Source organism: Ambystoma mexicanum, chromosome 12, assembly GCF_040938575.1.
Source record: "Ambystoma mexicanum isolate Mex_15411 chromosome 12, UKY_AmexF1_1, whole genome shotgun sequence".
NCBI lineage: Eukaryota > Metazoa > Chordata > Amphibia > Caudata > Ambystomatidae > Ambystoma > Ambystoma mexicanum.
The window spans coordinates 629,116,309-629,134,243 of record NC_090936.1 but is presented as its reverse complement, the minus strand read 5'-3'; the positions used below and the strand labels follow the sequence as shown (position 1 = coordinate 629,134,243).

At 45.7% G+C, this 17,935-nt stretch overlaps 1 protein-coding gene across 1 annotated transcript in view; it reads left to right on the top strand.

Annotated features, from left to right (window-relative positions):
• AASS (aminoadipate-semialdehyde synthase) overlaps positions 1-17,935 on the top strand; it is a 950,357-nt gene that overhangs the window by 761,312 nt on the left and 171,110 nt on the right. The window contains exon 19 of the mRNA XM_069629092.1: positions 16,256-16,423. Coding sequence (XP_069485193.1) covers positions 16,256-16,423 — 168 coding nt within the window. The remainder of the gene's footprint in view (positions 1-16,255; positions 16,424-17,935) is intronic.

Below are 17,935 nucleotides of genomic sequence, written 5' to 3'. Positions count from 1 at the left end.
GTTTTTCATGCGATACTGGGAAAAGTCAAAGCAGGCGGAGGTTAATCCAAATGAAGATATTAAAGAGTTGCAGACAGCCTACTAAACTTTGTCATCTGACAAGACAGTTTCATCTCGACAGTCAAGCAGCCGTAACCAGTCACAGCTGTCACAAGCCCACTATTGTGCCACCATGTGTCCGGCCATGGGTGGACAGTATTCATTCCTTTTCACTCCTGAACTCTGCATGATCCTTACCTTTTCAAACTTAATCCATTCTAAGGTTACCCTTTACACTCCAAATGTATTGTGGTCCTTGTAGCATTTTACTTTCTCAAAACATTCCTTGAGTTTCCCCATGAGGTGGAGCCCTGATGAACACTACCTAGCTGAATTCACTGAATCCACCTCCAGTGCAGTAACTATTTAAACCCGTGACCCTGAAAAACAGTGGATCACAACATTGTTTCCCTATGCAAGCCTAGTCACGTTGTTTCAGGCTTCCCAACCATGTACTTGCTTTTCTGTTATATTTTGGCTGGTCTTCAGCTTATGTGTGTGTTTACCTTCCACTCCTATCTGTGTGCCACTCCTCTATACACTGTTTGCCTGCTTCTGCTTGTGTTCAACTGCTCTGTAAATCATGTTTCTGCTCCTGTCAGTGTACAGATTTCCTGTACACTGAGAGCCTGCCCCTGCTCCTTTTCATCTACTAATGTTCCTCCCAAATTATCTAGCTTGTTCTGTTTGGTGCTAATATCACTTGTCCTTGTATTTCCAGTGTTCATTCACCATTCCGTTCCAGAGACTGGTTTCTGATCTTTGTGCATTCCTTTGAGAGAGCTAGCCTTGGCATATACGCCATTCATTGGAGATTACTAGCCCTGGGGTCTCTGCCAATTCACACTCCATTGTGCAAGCTTTCCTTTACGCTGTGTTATCTGTCCTTGTGTTCCAACCCCTTTCTACTGCTTATCTGCTGCTGTCTCTTTTACCTTTGTGTTACTCCATTCTAAAGACATTCAGTTGGTCAGCTCGAGGAGCGTAATCGGTTTATGACTAATGCTAGTCCCATGCTGGGGTGGCAGTACATTATGGAGCGCTCAGTTAAACTCCAAACATAGAGGACTTTAGCATTCTCCCCAACAGGGTCACTGGGTAACTGTCAGAGAAAATGAATGCACTCTAAGAATTTTTCTCAAGGCGCCATACAGGTCACACTTGCGGACAAGCAGACTATCATTTACACAGTGGCGATTGGTCTATCGTGATCCTCATCCAATTAGTTTCTTATTCCACCTTTTCTATTTGCAGCTACCTGTAATCTCCCCCACATCCTGCCTGTATTATCCACTCCAGCTTTTCTCCGCTCTACCCCTACTGGCCTCCTCTACTCCCCTTTGTCCACACATCCTAAAAATATTTCCAAGTCTGTCATTTGACTCCCAATTTGGTACACCTTTCTCATAATCTCTTGAAGGCTAAACAATCACTCTCCCCACAATCCCTTGTACCTGTAGTGTCTCAACTCTGTTTAGCAGCCATCACTTAACCCGGGTTCAACATGGAGACTTGAGACTTTACACCGAGCCTTTCGAGACGCAGGATAGGTGAGCTCTATAAGGCATACTTCTTGTCTCTTCAAAGGCTATTTGCCAGACAATGTACCTGAAGGTCAACCAGTTTTGGGTCATAAATGTTTTCTCAATAGAATCCATTCTCAGTCCTTATCTCTGGTGCCAATTGTCCCCTGCACCATCGTATGACCTGGGCTTAGACCCAGTTGTGGAATCTGTGTCTAGGGGAATCCACTGTGGGTTGCTTATCATCGGATGGGTAAACACCTCATCTCCATCCCCTTCCATCTTGTCTCTGGTCTTCAGCCACACTTCGCTTTCATCCAGGATCCATCTTTTTAGATCTTTCAGCCACTCATCTATCTTCGGGCCCTGCCCGTCTTTCCATGCTACTGCAATCCTGCAAGTGCCAGCTTGATAAACCTCAAGAAATGTTTCATGGTTCTATGGCCCCCCTCTGGTGTACATGCCCAGCAGACACACCTCCTGGGTGTAAGGGTAACCTGTCACCTGCCAACCGGTCAGCTTACTGTATATCGCTGTCCACTATCTCTGCATTACCGGACAGTCCCAAAACATATATAATAGCTGTTGCGTTATATTCAGACCACCCTTAACCTGAGAAGTTCCTTCCCACCCCCAATCAAGGAGCCCTGCAATACTTGCTTAAGTTTTAAGACCTTGACTTACTGAAGACTCATATAAAGTCACCCAAATCTCCCCCCAGCGCCCCCCCCCGTACCCACAATGACCCAAGAACCAGGCCGGGGTATCGGAAATATATTTTTATTTATTTGGAAGATAGGTAATAGAGATCACACTAAAGTGACACATGCCACCTTCTTTGTGGTTCACAATTAAACTTTGTTACTCAAAGAAAGTTGGTTGGGGAAAAACACAAATCACAATACTTTACTTTATATACAGATTTCACTTCAAGAAATCAAACTGGTCAATGAAGAAAAGTAATTTACATATGTAGTGCTGTGCAATTTCGATTTTCCTGCACACTTAAAAGGCTAGCAGTTTGATTTATAGATTGGCACAAACGTAAATGGCAGTGATGATCTCACCCACACTTTTGGTTTAAAATAAACACAGGGTGATTTAGCAGTTTGTTTTCAGATCTCCCTTACTGAAAGGTCTGTTTTGGGGACGCTGGACAGAAAAATAAATTGGGCTGATTAGAGAATTATGGATTTCAGACCGCCTCCACTTAAAGGCCTGTGTTGGGGAAGCTGTACAGAAAGATTGCCCAATCAGATTACAGGCTATAGTTTTCAGCACACACTGGGAATAAGGTCTGTTAATTTCGAATTTTAACAAATCACCCTGTGGTGTTCTGCCAAGTGGAATTAATTGAAATAATATTTGTAGTTAAAAAGGCGAAGGATCTATACAGTCTTACGCCCCCCCACCCCCCAAACACTAAAAATGCAAATGATTGAAGGCAAGCGGATTCCCACCTTTTGGTTTTAGAGGGTTCAATTCTACTTACATTTAAAAGTGTGTTTAGAGTTCAGGAAAGCCAGCTGCATTTCTGGACCCTCTCGTAGGACAGGGCAGGCGTCTGGTCACTCCTCTCTCAAGGATGGCCTCCAGTTAGTCACTATAGGACCCAATCAGCTTTTGGGCCTTCCAACAATAGACTGCTCCACCCAGAGCAATTTCAGCATTCTCCTTTGGTGCTTCCTTGTGGCTGTCAAATGGTATTTTTTTGCAGCTCCCCTCCCTGCCTCATAAGGCCTTCACTTTATTTAACAGTGGTGACACCATAAAGATTTCAATACTGGGCGATGCCCTGCAAGAATTCTCGCAACAAGGATTGGACAGTTACCCTTCTCTCTACCCCCAAGTCTAGCCACTCTCAAGTTTGGTTTAGGAGTCTGGAGCAGACATATGGCAACCTCCATTTGAAATCCCCGTTTGCTCCCATGTCAACTTTTGGCAAAAATTGAGTTGTCAAAAAAGAATTGACTAGTTACTGCCAATATATATTTCTGAGGCTTGTGGAATCTACTTAGATCACATGTTGTGCATAGGCTGACCTCTAGTGGAAGCTGCAGAGTATTACAGTTGTTGTATTCGAAACTCGAAAAGGGACTTCGACAGGGCGTCCCAGTAATACTATTCCTAGTGTGGCGTCCACTGTACCCATGGTCCTTCACGCGTCGGGGTCCCTCAGATTTTTTTTTTCTGCCATCTTAGACGGACACTTATAGCAGAGGTCCTCTTTCGGCTTATAGCCATTTACTATTATCAAATTACCTATAGTTTCTTCTTACTATCCTTTATATCACCGACTATCGAAACACCAGATGCCAGTGAAGGACAAGAAAAACAGTCGAGACTCCCGCGACGGATCCGTGTCAGCCTTGGAAAGAGGGGGGAGGTAATTTTAGGATGTATATGCCCCTTTTCTTACACTACATTCACCTAGCTGCCGTGTCATTCCTTTATGGACAAGACCCCCTTTAAATTTTGCCCGAAGTGCAAAATTTCCGTGGGTCGATAAACACCTTGTGTGTAACCTGTGTCTCCCGCGAGACCACGTGGAGGGTACTTGTCCAGCTTGCAGAGACTTCAAGGCCAAGACTTTGAAGGACCGATCAACTAAACGCTGGGCCCACTACGCCAGGCAGCTTGAGGCCATGGAAGTAGAGGGTGCCTTCAGCAACGTCTCAAACGCAGCGGTATCCGACGGCAAAGGTGATGGGGTTACTCCAGTTACCCAAGCGCAGGCCCCCGACTCCGGAAGACAGGCCGGCAGCCTTGTTACGGGGACAACACCCTGCAGCGGAAGCGCCATCACTTCATCCTCCACTAAACACACAACCCACGGCTGCGTCTAGACACACGTTTTGAGCAGAAGGCAGCGCACGTCTAGGGAGAAGTCGGTGGAATCTCTGTCCTCTGGGCACACTCGATTGACATCCCCACATGACAGGCCCCGGCCGTCAAAGGACGGTATAGACGTTGCGTGAAAAACATCTACCGGGGGCTGATCGTCCGGGGATGAGGCTCAGGTTGAGCCCGCACCCGAAATTCGCCATTCTGCATCGATTCAGGTACAAGACCCCATACAGTCGGGATTGGCCCACTTACTCAAGAAACGCGCTTCATGGGGCCAGGGTAAAGAGAGGGAGTCCAAGAAAAAGTCCTCTTAGACCCCTTATAGGGAGAAATCTCAGGATGGTAGGCCCACTCACAAGAGTAAAGAACCTGTATCTCATGATTCTGTCTTCCACCCTGAAAAAGAAGGCGCCTCCTTAAACCTTACTTTCTCCCACACCTGAAGATTTAGGGCTCCCTTCTCAATCATTGGTCATCCCTAGTTCTGCCCAATGGTTGGCTGAGGATATAGACTGGGTCATGAGGAGGATGTCCTTCATGGCCAACTTCTATGAAAAGGACCCTGACTATTTCACAAGCTTCCACTCCACCCCCCCCCACTACAGCACCCTCTGGGTCACAGATCCCTGCTCAACCCCCTGCTAAGAGGTCTCGCCCGAGTATCCAGTGCAAGGCACAGTCATTGACCTCTATGACCCAGACTCCGATCAGGAAGACCTCTCTATTCAAGAGGCAGCAGACCCTTATTATGGGGATGATGCAGCAGACCCTTATTTACGGGGATGATGAGGAAGGACCCTGAGGTTGACCCTGAGACAAATATGTATGTCATGGACTCTCCTGTTAATCAGGACCCCCCCCGGTCATGGACTCACCCATTGACAATCAACCCCTGCTAAATGAAGTGCTTGTCAAGGCGGCAGAGCGTTTTCAGATAGCTACTCAAGAAGAACAACAAGATAAAGGTTTCGTAGATGAAATCTTAGGCGATAAGGAGGCTGTTCCTCAGTTTATCCCTCTCCACAAGTCCATTCAGCAAAAAATACAGCCATAGCTGGAGACCCCTAATCTTACGCGGGCATTGAACCCCTGCATAGAGAAACTGTTTAGACCTGCCCCTTCTGACCCGCTATATATCAGAGGGCAACTGAAGCCTGATTAATTAGTTGTTACTACAACAAGGAAAAAAGGGCTGGTACTGCCCTAGCTTCCTCTGAGGCCCTGTCTGACAAGGAAAGCAAGAGACTTTACACAATGGGCAGAAAGGTGGCCTCCTCCGCGGCATTACAGACCAGGATTGCTAACAATTCTACCCTGTTGGCTAGCTACAACTGCCACAAATGGGATGAGGTCTCGGCCTTACTGTCATCGGCCCCGGAACCACTTAAGTCTCAGCTTGCCCAGGTGGCCGCAGAAGGCAGGGCAGTGTCAAGCTGCTTATTAAAAAAACAAGCTTGACAACGCGGACAACGCCGGCAGGATAATAGCAGAAGGGACCATTATCAAGCGTCACGCTTGGCTGCACCAATCTGGTTTTAAACCAGAGATGCAAGCTACCCTTATTAACATGCCCATTGAGCCCAATGTGCTCTTTGGTAGGGCTGTCCAGGACTCCTTAAAGACAGCCAAAGAAGAATATGATACTCAAGTAATTGGGCCAACTGACCAATAAACCTACTGGCCAGGAGGGAAACAGCAATTATCGTTTCTCACACGGCCAAAATTCAGAGGGGTCCCACCTATAACCAGAGCCAAGGTACTTCCTGGGGAAACAATCGGGTCAGTCCTCCTCAAATTACCCTAGAGGACCGTGCAGATCCTGCGTGCCCGGTAGGGGCCACTCCTCCCGAGGTAGCACCCCACCTCAAAAGCAGTGACTATCTGCTCCAGGTGCCCTCCCATGCCTCTCCAGTAGGAGGGTGCATATCCAGCTTCACCCACGCATTGGAGGAATTCGCCACAGACAGATGGGTGTTGTCAACTGTAACAGGCAGATATCGTATAGAGCTCCTGGAGCAATCTCCAGAACCACCCCCCATGACAAAAGACGCATTCCAAGGAACACCAGCGCCGCCTCCTCAAGGAAATCGCCACGCTTCTCCTAAAGGACGCCATCAAAGTCATCCTGGCCAACCAGGTAAACAAGGGTATTTATTCAACTTACTTCCTTGTGCCAAAGAAAGATCTAACAATGCGCCTAGTATTAGATATGCGCCCTGCAAACAAATATGTCAAGCCACAAAATTTCTGTATGGCTACGCTACAAGAGATAATCCCTCTACTAAAAAGGGGGGATTACATGGCAACAACGGATATGAAAGATGCCTATTTTCATATTTCAATGTTCCCAGCGCACAGAAGATTCTTGCGTTTCAAGATGGAGAACCAGCACTATCAATTCAAAGTGCTACCCTTCGGGATAGCATCTGCTCCAAGGGTATTCACGAAGGTACTGGCGGTGGTGGCAGCACACCTTTGCAGGGAGGCAATCCCAGTTTACCCTTACCTGGACGACTGGCTGGTTACAGGGGAGTCTCCCCTAATTTGCAGGCAAAACATTCAGAGAACTATCAACCTACTCTTCCAATTGGGCTTTTCAATCAACGAGAAAAAGTCAAGCCTAGTGCCAAGCACAACCAAGCAGTTCCTAGGAGATGTCATAAACGCACAAGAGTGGTTGGTCTTTCCGTCAGAGGAGAGAGTCCAAAACATGTTGCTGCAAATAGCACATTATCAGGCTGGCCGCCAGATAAGGGTGTGCAAAGCTATGCATTTACTAGGCATGATGGCATCTTGCATTTACCTGGTACCTCACGCACGCCTGCGAATGTGATCCATGCAGGAGTGGTTGGCGAAACAGTGGTCTCAGGCCAGTGGGACGATCTAGTGGTCGTTTCGCCAACACTAGTACAAAATCTTCGCTGGTGGACAAGAGAACATCTGTTGAAGGGGAAACCCTTCTACGATCCGGAAGTACAAAAGCGATTTTCACGACAGACGCCTCACTCGCTGGGTGGGGGGCTCATTACCTTCACCATACAGCTCAGGGTCTGTGGTCAATTGCGGCAGCACAGAACCACATCAATCTGCTAGAACTACTGGCAGTATTCAAAGCCCTTAAGACGTTTGAGTCTCACCTAGAAAACCAATCTGTACAAGTCCTGACAGATAGCACTACAGCAATGTTTTATATCAACAAACAGGGGGGCACACATTCTCCAAATCTGTCCAGGCTTGCCCAACAAATTTGGAAATGGGCACTCAAACGGAAGATATTCCCATCGTCGCAGCACATTCCAGGGAAACTCAATTCTCTGGCAGACTCATTGAGCAGAGATCCCCTACCAGAAGAGCACGAGTGGCAACTACACACAGGGGTTGTAGTCCACCTCTTCTCTCAATGGGGTTTCACCACAATAGACTTGTTAGCTACAAGCGGAAACAGTCAATGCCCAAACTTCACGTCCAGGTTCCCCCAGCCAGGCTCCAAGAGGAACGCCCTATGGATGAACTGGTCAGGGAAATTTGCTTGCGTTCACCCCCACCCCCCAATTCCTCTGATGAGAAAGTTGGTGAACAAGATCAACAACGGACAGATGATGCTCATCCTAGTTGCTCCCATGTGGGCAAGACAACCCTGTTATCCACATCTGCACAAATTGGCAATGTGCGATCCCATCAAACTCCCGTGCACATACAATCTGTTCACTCAGCACGGGTGTCTAACAGTGCACCCTCAGCCTCACTCAATGAACTTGGCAGCTTGTTTCCTGAAGTCATAGAGTTCGGACATCTTAATCTGCCACAGAGATGTATGGATATCTTGAAGGAATCAAGAAAGCCTAACGATGGGCACTGTTATTTTGACAAGTGGAGGAGATTTGTAATTTGGCGCCAGTCTAAACAAATTAACCCCATAGAATGTACTCCTTCCCACATTCTAACTTATATGCTCCAATTGCTAGATGCAGGGTTGGTATTCAACTCTTTAAAGGTCCACCTGGTGGCTTGGTCAGCCTATACCACTTCCCACAATAAAGTCTCATGGTGGACGGTACCTGTCATCAAAGCATTCATGGAAGGAGTAAAGAGACTCCACCCTCCAATTTCAAACCCGCCGCCAGGATTTGATCTCTATGTTGTACTTGCTAAACTCATGAGACCCCCTTTCGAGCCAATGCACAAGTCTCGTCTCAAACACCTGACTTACAAAACTGCCTTCTTAGTGGCTATAACTTCCATAAAAAGAGTTAGTGAAATACAAGCATGGTCAGTGCAGGATCCTTTCTTTGTTGTACACAAAGACAAGCTGGTTGTATGTACTCACCCTAGGCTCTCCCCTAAGTTCATATCTAAATTTCATGTTAACCAGTCTATTGAGCTACTGGCTTTCTTTCAGGAACTCACCAGCTCAGCTGAGGTAAAACTCCCCACACTAGATGTGAGGAGGTCGGTCCTCTACTATGTAGACCAGACCGCTAATAAAAACAGATCAACTGTTTGTCTCCGTAGCACCAGGCAGCGAAGGAGACCGTATTTCAAAGAATGCCATCTCCAGGTGGATAGTCAGATGTATACAATTGTTGTATTCCCTATCAAACAAGACACTGCCTTTTACACCCAGAGCTCGCCCCACAAGGAGCACAGGAGCCACTCTGGCTTTCATTGCAAATGTCCCTCTAGACAGCATTTACAAAGCAGCTACATGGAGCTCAACACACACTTTCACTCAGCATTCCTGCATTGACACTCATTCCAAGACAGAAACACAGGTGGGACAAGCGGTTCTAAGACATCTGTTCACCCATGAACCTTCTCACATCCCACCACCTTGTTCTAAATCTGCTCGCTAATCTATGCACAACATGTGATCTAAGCAGATTCCACAAGACTCAGAAGGGATACATTACTCACTGTAATCGTATTTCTGATGCTTGTATCTGCTTAGAGTCACATGCGCCCACCCTTCCTCCCCTCAGAGAGAAGGTGCATGGATGCTAATGAGCTTGTCTGATACGTATCTGCTTGGATACAACTGTACTCACGCTACACTTCATGCTACCTCATGTCAGAAAAATATAACAATAAAATAACAATCTGATGGACCTCGATGCGTGAAGGGCCATGGGTACAGTGGACGTCACACTAGGGGCAGTATTACTGACACGCCATGTCGAAGTCCCTTTTCTAGTTTTCGAAAACAACAACTGTAATACTCTGCAGCTTCCACTAGATGTCGGCGTATGCACAGCATGTGAATTCTGCTTCCATTCAATTCGGTACTCTGCTTCAGCTAATCCCAGGGAATTTAATAAAACAGCCGGGTCTGCACCATGTTGCACTGCATTTGGCAATTTTCTGCCATTTTTTACAAAAAGCATAATCATTAGGGACATGCAATCTGCTCCCCACATTCCTAATTCTACCCTCCACCAGTTCACCAACTCTCAAATTCGGAACATAATCAGAGCAGCCAGGAACACTTTTTACCTGGTCATTACAGTTCTCTAAATCGCAGGTAGATTAATTTTATTTCAACACAATCACCTTGAAATTATCTAAAAAATGATACCTACATGTAATCAGTGTGACTTGTGGTTTCTAGGGAAAATGCAACAATTTTGATTGTCCATTTAAATAAAGGGAATCTTCATATGTTCCTTCCTACAGACCATTTGTCACTCTTAGCCAGCCACTGGCCAGAGTTTTTTTTCAATTATTAGCCTCTTTGCTGTTTGAATTCAGAGTTCAGCCTTGATTGCAGCCCCTGTTTTCACATCTCCGCCCTACATTCCGGTCATACACAGGCTACATTTGGCCTGGACAGAACTGTCCTCCGAGACAGCAGGTCTAGGTAAACTTGGTTTTCGAACCATTTGGGCAACCCACGTTTTATTGCCCTTGTAAATAATGGGGATGCAAACCAGGCTTTTAGTGTGGGGGGGTGGGGGGTGGTCCTTTGTGAATTTTGCCCAGGGACCCACCATTTGTCTTTGCCTGAAAGGAACTCACGTATTGCATTGTCTAACATCAGCCTTGATTCTTTGTCAAACAGTGTGTTTTACTGATCAGGGTTCACTTTGCTTTTGCGCTGAAAGTACAGGGCTGTTTCTTTCTGTCATTAATAAAATACACTTTTAATTATCTGCTGTTCGTTCTTCTGCTGAAAAGTAGGTCTGAATTGTCACAGTGCACCAGTGCAGATTGGCGGCAGTTTCAGTGAAAATGCTGCATTACTTTCTCTGTCAGTAATGTGATGGGCTTTTCCAAGCTGCACTTGGATTACATTTTAGTGTTAACTTTCTCTGGATTTCAACTGCAGAAAGACACCCAAATAGTCTGCCTAAATAGGCCCCTTTAAAGTGTGAAGGTTTCTGAATGCTGGCAGGTCATTTCCGTTGGTTTGGGGCCTTTGATTGGCCTGCCTACACATATAGCTTTTGGGTCAGAGGTTCCTGAATAACTTGGCCAATCGTGCAGGGGTCAAGTAAATCGATGTAGCTTTTTATACTGTGTCAATTTAAATCTGGTGCTTCTCGAGACCTTTTAAGGGTATACAAGTATCCTTTTCCAGATCTCATCTAAAGTTGTATCCAAGTCCTTCCTGCTCGCATGCCCATTTCATTCGGAGCTCATTGTTAGTGTCAGCTGTGAGGAGGGATTTATGCACCTAAGAGACCATCACAGGGCCATTCACCAACTCGTACAGTTTAGTTGATAGTGTGTCAGTTTCCGGTTCCAAAGGGAGAACTGGCCAGCTTTTCTTCACCCTGTCTGTCACTGCAGCGTACGTCATTAACTGCCCATGTGGTAGGTCATACCTGTCCCTCAATTCTTTGAATGTAAGTAACTCGCTGCTGTCGAAGTCCCCCATATGTCCACCCCATTTCCCCTAACCTCTTTAACTGTGGTCCCACATTGTCTTTCTGTCATAATACATTTTGAGTAATCAGGATGTTGGTTGAGTATACATTTTTCCAGCGTAATATGTTCAAGCTTTGGCCCCACTGCCGTCGGCCCAGCGTTAGCAACTCCGGCCAGTCCGCTCTTCCATTAGGCTGTACCCAGAGTGCTTCCTTCGTTGTGTATTGCACGATTTGGGGCGGAAGCAGTCTGGTCTACATGTTTTCATCATCTGCAAGCCAGAGTGTCACAAACTGCAGCTGCGCTGCCAGATGATGAAGTTCCAAATTAGGGAGTTGAAATCCTCCTCCTCATATGCGATCTGGTAAGTGCTCTGAAAGCCATTCTTTTCCTCGCTCCCGCCCACAGGAGGTCTCTTACCAACCGATTTAGTGCTGCAAAGTTTTTCCAACTTATCTCAATGTGGACATTTGTGTAAAAATAGAGCATCCGAGGGAGTGGGAATCCTCTTGAGAGTGGCATCTTTTTCCATAAAGTTGATTGTTGGGGTCATTTCAGAAAGTGCCTTTTTTGTATTAGAGCTATGAGTGTCCCCGACCTCATGTTGGATCTCTGTGGCTAAGTATTTGAACAAGTCTTTTGTCCATGTTTGTGGCAAATTCAGTTCTTGTAGCGCCGATTTCAGTCTTAGGACCACCATATTATGCAAGACGTTTCCCAATTAACCTTTATGCCAGAGAGCTCGCCAAAGTTGCCGACCACTGTCAGAATGTACAGCAGGTTGATTTCAGGGTTGGTTTGTCATCCGCATACAATGGTATTAAATCTAGATTGACGGCTCCACAAATACAGCGTGAAGTTATGCCGCCAGTGGTTCCATGGTGGCTATTGCAAAAAGCTTAGGTGAGAGCGGATAGCCTTGTCTCGTGCTCGTCCCGATGTTCCAGGCCCTGGAGATGGTTCACCCAGTTTCGACCCTCGCAGTTTAGTCCCTGGATATGATGAGGATCCATTTAAGGACGCCCTCACCCACCGCAAACCTTTGCATCACAGTAAAGAGCCATCACCAGTCAACGGAGTCGAAGGCCTTGACCACGTCCAGTGACACTGCTGCATGCTCTTCTGGGCTTTTCTGCATATGTCTCAGGACTTATTACATCCTTCTTAGGTTGTGTGTAGTGTTTCTACAAAGTATAAGCCCTGTTTGGCCATGGTGTATCAGCGATGGGAGAACTGCTTAGTCGCCTGGGCAGGATCATGCTTATAATCTTCAGATCTGTGTTGAGCATTGCTAGGGGGCCTGTAGAATCCGCAGTCAGTGAGGTTCTTGCCCTGCTTCAATATTGGAACTATTGTGACTTCCCTCATTGTGATCAGCAGTTTGCCATTTTCATAGGCTGCATTCAGCATCCGCAACAGCTTCTCCACTAGTTGGGATTTGTAGCTTTTATAAAACTCTGCAGGGACGCTGTCTCTTCCCCCAGGGTTTTGTTCGTCAGGAGTTACGAAATAGCCTGCTGTATCTCCTGTTCGGTTATGTCCATGTCCAAGCCCTCCCTCTGTTCCATCGACAGCCTGGGCATTGCAATATTACGGAGTGTGCACTGTGTCCCTACTTCCTCCACACGAGTGTTCTTCCTGTAAAGTTTCTCATAGAAGCTGGCAAACGTGCTGTTAATTTCCGATCCGGTCAGCCACCATTCCCTAAATTCATTGATTATTTCCGCCATAAATGTTTTCAGCTTTTCCTTTAACAGCCAGGCCAGGAACCTGTCTGGTTTGTCCCCCTGATCATGCAATCTCTCGCTATACACTGTGTAGTTATTTTTCCCCAGTCTGTCCCACTGTTCCATGCACTCAGTACGAAGGCTTACCATGATTAGTTTGTTCACGCCTTCCTGCAGCCCTGATGCTTCCCATAACCTAATCTGTTCTTCCACCAGGCCCAGTGATTTCATTATCACAGCTCTCACCCCTTCTGTATTGGCAATACGCTCTCCTCCCAACACCACGTTGAATGCCTCCCATACCAGTCCATAGTCCAAAACACTGTTTTCATTTTCTGTGAAGTATCTGTCCACCACTTCCCCCATGCTCTCGCTGTATGCCAGGACCATCGGTGCCTCTCTGTCTCCAATTGTGTATCAGTTCCCTGAGCTCCCGGCCTAGTAGTGTAATGGTCAGTGGTGCACGATCTGAGTGTGTCCTACCCATATATTGTGAGTATACAAATTCCTGTGCATGCTCCTCCACCGTGTATATGAAGTCTATTCTTGTGTATGTTTTATTTGTTTATTTGTTTTGCATTTTTAAAGCCCTCACACAGCCTGCGGGCATCGAGGTGCTGTTACAGGAATTGTTTTTTTTTTTAGTTGCGTAATTGTTTTTTTTAAATCTTAGTTGCAAATTTATAACGCGCTTAAATACCCAGAGGTTTTTAAGAGCGGACCCGGGGATCGAACCTGTGTTGCTTTGTCGTCTTGCTTCCAAGGCGAGCACATTGCCGCTGAGCTATCCTCCCATGTTGCGAGGGGGCGAGTTGGAGGAGAGCTCTTGTATGACCAGGCTATGTTTCCTCCACAGTTCTAGAAGACCTGCTGTTGCCAGTATGTTCCGGAGTGCCTGTGTGTTGCCATCCAGGGCTGCGTACCTCTCCCAGCTGATCTTTCAAGTGTAGGTTACAGTTAGTCCCCTCCCCAAATCCACAGCACATCCCTATGAATGCCAACATCCCCATTATGATTTAGAAGAACATGGCCGCCTCCACCTTTCGTGCGTGCGTGTTTATAATGCATACTATAGACAACACATGGACATTTTTGGATGGTACCTCCAATCTAGGGTACTTTGTCCTTTCTGTTACCACAATCTATATTTAACACACAAACACAAATCGGAAAACAGCTTCTCTCGAGCTAATTAATTACTAAGCCATCAATGCATATTCCTAACACTCTCCTTAATCTGAAAATATATCCTGTCCCTTCATGGTGCTACTGGCCCTAGAGAGCGCTGTGGCACTGACTATCTAATAGAGATAGATGAAGAGAAACTCACCCTATTCTTACATGTATTCAAGTGACTTACAGGCAAGATATTACCAATGATTGTATTTATCAAAACCCTAATTTAGACACAAAGTAGTTAACAATTGCATATTAGGAATTCATGCCCCCTACCTGCACACTTTGGTCAATCGGACAGTTCACTTGGGACAGTTTATTTGCCCTGCGTGAAGTATGTCAGATTGTGCGAAGTGTAATGTGCTAAAACATTTAAGAATATAAATAACTCTCAACATGTTGTTATACTCCCACACATGATCTCTCCCTTTGGAGTATACACAAGGTTTTTTTTTTGTTTTGTTGAGAGAACGTAATTTTCACATAAAAACAATTAGAATGTCCACATCATTGATTCAAGTTTCCAAATTGATCAAGTCCACTTTGTGTCACTCTTAATAAGGTGACATCTAAAGATCTGGTCGACCGGTTTCACTGATTTTCTTTCGTGTATTATCTTCCTCGGGACCAATTGCTTCTTTGTTTAAACCCAATCTGTGTGCCCCTCAAAAACGTTATTTCGGCATATCCTGTGGGGCAAACAGAGAAAGTCAGGGTGACTTCTCCCATGTTCAAAACAGAGTGCATGGCACTTATAAAAAATGTTTGTTACACAATTACTTTTTGAAAAAATATTCAATTAATGAAAGTCCTTTAAGTGACATTATAAAACAGGCTATTTCCCCCTCTCCCCACCCTCATAGGGTATACAACATTGTTTTGGATGTCTCCAGGTACAGATGATCATACCTGATTTTCTTGTTGTGTGTGCAATGATGAAGCACGCCTAACATGAAGATTTTGGGCAGTTCTTGTTACCCAGGTCAACGCACCTGTGTCGATGCTTGATCTGGGAGGATAGCTCAGCGGCAGCGTGCGCGTCTTGGAAGCAAGACGACACGGAGCAACAACAGGTTCGATCCCAGGGTCCGCGCTTAGAAACCTTTGGGTGTTTAAGCGCATTATAAATACGTAACTAAGAAAAAAAAACCCACACAATTACGCAACTAAGAAAAACAAAAAAGACAATTCCTGTAACAGCGCCTCGATGCCTGCGGGCTGTGTGAGCGCTTTATAAATGTGAAATAAATAAAATAAAGATGAGAAGTGGTAAGAGGGGTGGGGGTGGCGGGGCTGTGCCTGTCCAAGGCTCCAAAGCACAGGGGTATCCAGTGGAAGCCCTATACTCCAAGCCCCCAACACCCCAACCCCTGTGTCCCCTTCCCCCTCCTCTCCCGCAGAGTCACTGTTCTCTGGTCCTTCTGTTTATTGTGCTGCGGTCATGTGCTTTAGACCTCCTCGCGCAGCCATTGCCATGCCGCTGCAGCTACCCCGACCTCCGGTCGCAGCGGTCATGTAGAAGGGTGGTTTGCTGTCACAGGGGTCGCTCCTTCTCACCCACACTCTGCTTCCCCCTGTCGGCACACTGCGACTCCAGGAAATCTAGATCATTTTGGTGGCAGGCCCCATTTTGGATTGTTGACACAGAGTTAGGATCCTTATAATTCCAGGGCCTGGCCCAACTCAAGTTTGGGTCCAGGGGGTTTAGCTCTCGTATCCTTTGATTCCCATATGGAAGCACAGACTAAAGAGCAGGATTCTAAAGGATTAGCTGGGTGTCATTCCAGAGCTCACTCTTCGTGCAGGCTCACGCAATGTGCAGTAGCCACACCCCTTTATGTGCATATTTCAAATGCACTTTGCTTTTTTACTTAGAGGTGAGTGGGACGTCTTTGGTGGAAGATAGAAAAGGAAGGGAGATTTTCAGCTTTTGCAATGTGAACGTTAAAGATTGTTGCAGCTAAGTGTTGGGTTTAATCTTTTCAATTTCTTTGCATCTGTTTTATGAAGTAGATCTGAAATATATGTTGCTTTAATGTGTGACTGTGATGATGCAATCTTTTATTTTAATTTTTCCAGATTGTAAACATCCCAGGAGGCGGGTCCTTGCTTGATTCAGTTTCAGTCATGGATTGTTTTCCAGGTTTGAATTTGGAAGGTGTTCCAAATCGGGACAGCACAAAATATGCAGAACCCTATGGTATTCAGTCAGCACACACTTTGATAAGAGGAACTTTAAGATACAAAGTAAGTGTTAAGAATGTACTTGACTGAAATGCCTGATTTGACAGCTCTAGACTTACCTGCATTACTCTGTATGGGCTCTTATTTCGTTTTGCTAGCAGACCGTGACCTGAAAAGTCAATTTGATGTAGGGACTTTCCCCTTAAACCTGCTGTGTGAAGAGCCCCTTGGAACCACATGAATTTTTTAAAAATAAAGCAAGAGAATCAACGTGTACTACTCAGAAGGGATGATTGAGCGAAACTATACATTTTATTCATATGCTGTCTATAGATTGATACGTCAGGAGGGCAAGTTCTCAAGTGAGGTTTGTGTTTAACCTGCAGTTAAAGGTTTGAATCGTGACTAGGCCATCTTAGCCCATCATCTTTCCGAGGGTTATAATTTTAGTACCATTAGATTTAAATCTGTAATGCATTTGCTGGGCATTAGACAAAGTACTGTTAAAGGTTGAATTGGCACGGATTTGTGATCCATGTGCAGCAGTGCCATGGCAAGGCTTCTGTCTATTCAACTAGCCCCTACTGTTATAGCACTTAATGGTGGGAGGAATCTGGCATGAAGTACTGTATTACATCATGATATTATTTATATTACTATGGTTACCATTTAATGTACTCCACCTGGCCCGTCATGTATGGGAAAGGATCAAGGAGGAATTGAGAATACACAATAGTTTTAGCATTGGAGTCAGGTTACCACAATAACTGGTGGGGTCCAATTCAAACTGTTAATTTTGAAAATAACGCTAAAACATTAAAGGGCAATTGGAAAGGGCATTGCACACTCCTTTTAGATGATAATAATTTGGCACTTATATAGCGCTACGAACCCTCAGGTATCTGAGAGCTGCTTATTACCCACAGTGTGTGGTGCTCTTCTTTGCTTAAGGATACAGAAAATTCAGTTAGGTTTATTACTAAATAGTATTGGTCAAAGAACCCAAGGATGGTATGGCCCCAATGTGCTGCAACCCCTGTACCTGTTTTTAAAAATGTATTTAGGAATGGCAAAAATATGATATATTGATAACATAAGCATAGACGATTAAGTGCCCTCCTGACCATGACCAGAAGCAAAGGTGACCCAATGTGAGGAGACTGGAAAAGGTGAACTGGCACCCACGTGGTGGAAGATCTGTCAATGTCATAAATGGAGCCACTTAGTAGTGAGGAAGAGGGGCCACACACTGAAGCGGGAGGCGGAGGAGTGACTACAGATGTTGGAGACTGGGCAGAGTCACTGCAAGGTTACACAGATGAAAAGGTTGGCACAGGTGAGCAACTAGAAAGACTGGAGCTCTGCTTTGCAAACGAACACCAAAAGACAAAGGGAGTCACTGCAAGCTATCCTGGTGAGAAATCAGTCCTAGGAGAGCAACTCAAAATTCAAGAGGCTTGCAGACTAGCAATGAGCCTGGAAATACACAGCATGAAAGAGAAGCGACTGTGGCCAGATCCCAATGAAAGTAAGTCATTGAGAAGGGAGTACAGCAGCAAGGGACTTAAGAGCAAA